Raw genomic sequence first — 5,000 nt, forward strand, 5'->3', positions numbered from 1 at the left:
AGCAACAGCAGCAAAAATAGCGCTGCAGCAGATATTAAATATTTTGCTGCTGCAGCAATTAAATCAATTATATAAATAAACCCTAAACCCTAAACCCTAAACCCTAAACACTAAATCCTTAATCATCGATGGGTGTGGGGCCAGCAGCAGCAGCAAGACAAGCCCTGCTGCTGCTGCTGCTACTGCTATTGCTGCTGCTGCTGCTGCAATGTTTTATATTATTAATTTATTAATTAATAAAAACACAAATACATTAATACCTTTATAGATCTACACAAGAGCAGCAGCTGCTGCTGCTGCTGCAGGCGCGGCTGCAGCAGCAGCAGAAATTGCTGCAGCAGCTGCTGCAGCAGCACGTATACTGCAGCAGCAATTGCTGCAGCAGCAGTTGCTGACGCATAGGGTACATCAACAGCAGCAGCAGTAACAGCAGCGACAGAGCCCGCTCCTGCAGCAACAACACAGGTAACTGCAGCAACAGCAGTAGCAGCAGCACCAGCAGCAACAACAGCAACGGCAGCAAACAGCAGCAGCAAAACAAATTAATCTAAAGTAGTAGTAAGAAAGAGGTGGCGAAATGCCAGCAGCAGCAGCAGCAGCAGCAGAAGGCTCCCAGCCGGAGGGAGAGGCAGAACAACCAGAAGGCAGCTCTATTGCTGCTGCTGCTGCTGCTGCTGCTGCTGCTGCTCCTGTTGCTGCTGCTGCACCTGCTGCAGCAGCAGCGACAGCAGCGGCTGCTGATGAAGCAAGTAAAGCATTGCTGCAGGCAGCAAGAGGAGGATTTGCTGCAGCAGCACTGCAGCAAGCAGCAGCGCAACTAGGCATGCTAAGCAGCAGCAACAGCAACAGCAGCAGCCAGGTGCCTCCTGAGGTGTATGTACAGCTGAAGAGGTTTGCTGCAGCAAAACAATCCATTTGCTGCTGCATTTGCTGCAGCACAGTCCTCCCTCAAGAGCCCACTGTACTGCAGGACTCTGCTGCTGCTGCTGCTGCTGCTGCACCTGCAGCGGCTGCTGCTGCACCTGCTGCTGCTACAGCAGCAGCTTGCAGCTTCTTCGGGACTGCCCTTCGGCGGCATCTTCTTGCAGCCTTTGCGCTGCCGCCAGTTGCTGCTGCTCGTGCTGCTGCTGCTGCTGCTGCTGCCGCCCCTGCAGCAGCAGCGAGTCCCTGCCGCGTTACCTTGCAGGCTGATCGCTGCTGCAGCAGCAGCAGCTTCTGCAGCAGCAGCAGCTCTCTCCGATTGGTGGTGGATGTGTCTTTGCTGCAGCAGCGGCTGAGCCCCGAGCTGCTGCTGCTGCTGCAGCAGATCCTTGACTTCCCGCTGCTGCTGCTGCTGCTCTCTGGTGTCTTTGCAGTTGTGGGTTTCTGTCTACAGCTGCTGCTGCTGCTGCACGCAGCCAAGCCCCCAGCAGCAGCAACAGCAGCAGCAGCAACAGCAGCAGCGGCAGCAGCGGCAGCAGCGAGGTTTCCATCAGCAGCAGGCTTCCAATGTCCTGCTGCAGCAGAACTTCTGCTGCAGCCTCACAGCAGCAGCTGCACCCTTGCCTGCAGCAGCCCTACGTGCAGCAACAGCTGCAGCAGCAACAGCAGCAGCAACAGCAGCAGCAGCAGCGGGCATCCTGCTGTTGCGTTGTTCTCTGCAAGGTCTGTTGCTGTGCTGCTGCCGCCAATAGACAGTAACTTTCTTGCTGCTGCAGCAGCTTTTATTTGCTGCAGCACAGCCTCTGCTGCTGCTGCTGCTGTCACTGCAGCAGCAACGGCAGAAGGGATGCAGGCAACAACACTAGGAGCAACAGGTGCTGCAGCAGCACAAGCAGCAGCAGCAGCAGCAGAACAAGCCGTGCTGCTGCTGCGCGTCTCGTTGAATTGTTGGCTAGGAGGGCCTCCTCTCGTTGCTGCAGCAGCAGCAGCAGCTGCTGCTGCTCCTCCTGCTCCTGCGACCTCTCCTGGTGCCCTGCTTGCTGCAGCAGATGCATTTGTTGCTGCAGCAGTACCAACAGGTAACTCTGCTGCTGCTGCTGCTGCTGCTGCTGCGGCGGATTCGCGCCATCTAGCGAAGGCATGCAGCCAATGGCAGCAAATGATAGGAGCAGCAGCAGCAGCATCGGTAAAGGGGCAGCAGCAGCAGCAACAGCAGCTTCAGCAGCTGCTGCAGCTGCTACAGCACCCGTTGCAGCAGCAGAGCCCGTTGGCAGTGCTGTTAGCAGCAGCAGCAGCAGCAGCAGCACCTGCTGCTGCTGCACCTCCGCAGTACGCCACGCAGCTCCTGCGGCAGCTGCAGCAGGAAGCAGCAACAGGCTTTGCTGCAGCAGGAAGGCTAAGTATAAGCGCCCTTCTTTCTGTTCCTGCTGCTGCACCTGCTGCTGCCCTCCCATCCAGCAGCATGCTGCAGCAGCAGCAGCAGCAGCAGGTGCTGCCGCTGCTGCTGCTAAGGCCACGAGAGTGTAGGGGATTATGGCTGTTGGCAGAGGCAGCAGCAAAGGCGGAACATATATCCTTTGCTGCTGCTGCTGCTGCTCCTGGACAGCAGCAGCAGCTAGCAGCGGGGAATTGTCTCGCTGCAGCAGGAGGTATGTACAGCAGCAGCAGCAGCCTCCAGCGACAACTCTGCCGTTTGCTGCTGCTGCAATGCGCAGAGGCAGCAAAGACTGTGTGCTGCATCTGCTGCAGCACCTATCCTAGCAGGCAGCAGCAGCAGCAGCAAATGCCGCTACTGCATGCATGCACACAAGCCCGTTTTGCTGCGCACCTGCTGCAGCGTCTTCTCTCCTCACGTGCTGCTGACACAGCCTTCGTCTTCTGCTGCTCGTCAGAGCAGCAGCAGCAGCAACAGCAACAGCAACTGCAGCAGCAGCAACAGCAGCAGCAGCAGCCACGCGGATACATTTATGACATTGCTGCTAGTGTGCTTCATCTGGCCCTGGCAACACAGCAGCAGCAGCAGCAGCAACATTGGCAGCAGCAGCAGCAGCAGCAGATGGCCTCTGGTGGGCCGCCCCCGTTGCTGCAGGATGCAGCAGCAGCAGCAGAAGTTGTTCGAACTACCAGCAGCTTAGTTGCTTTATTGGCAGCAGCAGCAGCAGCTGCTGCTGCTGCTGCTGCTGCTGCTGCTGCACCTCATGAAGGACTTTTAAAACTCCGCAAGGCCCTTCTCACTGCTGCTGCTGCTGCTGCTGCTGCTGCTGCTCCTTCTCCTTCTCCATCAGGTGCTCCTGCTGCTGCTGCTACCAGCAGCAGCAGCAGCAGAGGGGCAGCAATTGCGCTATACTTAAATATAAACATAGCAGCAGCAGAGGTCTTCGTGCCTGCAGCAGCAGCAGCACCGCCGCTGCAGCAGAACCTCGAGCAGCACAACTCTCAGCAGCACCAGCTGCAGAAGCAGCAGCAGCAGCAGCAGCAGCAACTGCTGCTGCAGCAAAACGCCTTGAGGGCTATAGAAGAGGCCTCCCTCGATTTCCCTCTCTGCATCCCTATTCGAAGCAGCTCTGTTGCTGCTGCTGCAGTGCAGCAGCAGCAACAGCAGCAGCAGCAGCAACAGCAGCAGCCAATGCATGCATTCTGGCACGGACAGTTCACGGAGATGCAGCTGGAGCCTGTGGCGATGTGGTTTGCTGCTGCTGTTGCAGAAGGAGAGAGGCAGGTGCTGCAGCGGCTGCTGCTGTGGTGCTGCAGCAGCCATGCTGCACTTGCGTCTGTTGCTGCTCGTTGCTGCTCCCTGCTGTCTTCAGTTGCTGCTGGTGTCTTGCCACTGCAGCAGCAGCAGCAGCAACAGCAGCAGCAGCAGCAGCAGCAGCGTTTGCGAGCAGGAGCAGCACATGCCTGTGCGATGCTTTTTGCTGCTGCTGTTCACAGCAGGCCGCAGCCCTGCTTAACAGCAGCAGCAACAGCAGCAGCAGCAGCAGCAGCAAAGACAAGAAGTAGCGATGATGATTTGCTGCAGCTATGCATAGGATCTACACTACAGCTCTCCCCTACGCAGCAGCAGCAGCAGCTATTCCGCTGTTTTGCTGCAGCAGCACATGAGGCAGTTATCCTAGCTCTTGCACAGCAGCAGCAGCAGCAGCATCAGCAGCAGCAGCAGCAGCACAGAGGTGCCTGGCGCTTTGCACAAGAGCTGCTGCTGCTGCCCTTTGAGTACAGCGCAGCACTCCTAAGTCGCCTTTCTCTTGAGGACAGCAGCAGCAGCAGCAACAGCAGCAGCAGCAGCAGCAACAGCAGCAGCAGCAGCAGCAACAGCAGCAGCAGCAGGGGAGAGGCAGTATCAGTGCCGATGTGGCTAAGCATGATATCTCCAATGTCTGCTGCTGTGCTGCAGTTCCCCGTATGCATGCAAGGCAGCAGCACACCAGCAGCAGCAGCAGCAACAGCAACAGCAGCAGCAGCAGCAGCAGCAGCAGCAGCAGATACACTAGAAGGTCGTTGCCGTTTAGTATTAGAGGGTATGTTGGATATAACACAAAGAGCAGCAACAGCAAATAATAATATAACTAGGCCTATTAATCATTTGCTGCTGCAGCGTAATGCTGCTGCTGCTGCTGCTGCAGCAGCAGCAGCAGCAGATATGCTGCAGCAGCACGCTGCTGCTGCTGGTGCTGCTGCTGCAGGTGTGGGGCTGCGGCAGGTGGATTTAGAGAGAGCAGCAGTAGAGACTGTTTGCGAGATAGTTGAGGTGTATGCGCAGCTAGGAGCAGCAGCAGCAACAACAACAGCAACAGCAGCAGCAACAGCAGCAGCAGCAGTGCTGCTGCCTTTTGCTGATGAATTATGCCAATTTATTGAGCATTATATCTGCAGCAAACATATGTCTGCTGCTGCTGCTCGTCTATTTGCTGCTGCTGTTGCTCTCTCTTGCTGCTGCTGCACCCCACCCCAGCAGCAGCAGCAGAACCTGCAGCAGCTGCAGCAGCAGCAAGAAGCAGCAGCTGCTGCAGCAAAGATGCAGCAGGTAGTACAATCAGCACTGCAGCAAATGCTGCTGCTGCACCCCACAACTACTGCAG

The 5,000-nt window shown here is 56.9% G+C and overlaps 1 protein-coding gene across 1 annotated transcript in view; it reads left to right on the forward strand.

The window, feature by feature from the left end:
- Window positions 1-577: 577 nt before the first annotated feature.
- The window catches only part of EMWEY_00040460 (hypothetical protein, conserved), a gene marked incomplete at both ends in the record, with an annotated part of 5,156 nt that continues 733 nt past the window's right edge, over window positions 578-5,000 (forward strand). Inside the window, one exon of the mRNA XM_013482564.1 lies at window positions 578-5,000. This exon is cut by the window's right edge and continues 15 nt beyond it. Within this exon, the coding sequence (XP_013338018.1) occupies window positions 578-5,000 (4,423 nt within the window).

Source organism: Eimeria maxima, genomic scaffold (genome assembly GCF_000499605.1).
Source record: "Eimeria maxima Weybridge genomic scaffold, Emw_scaff666, whole genome shotgun sequence".
Classification (NCBI taxonomy): Eukaryota; Apicomplexa; class Conoidasida; order Eucoccidiorida; family Eimeriidae; genus Eimeria; species Eimeria maxima.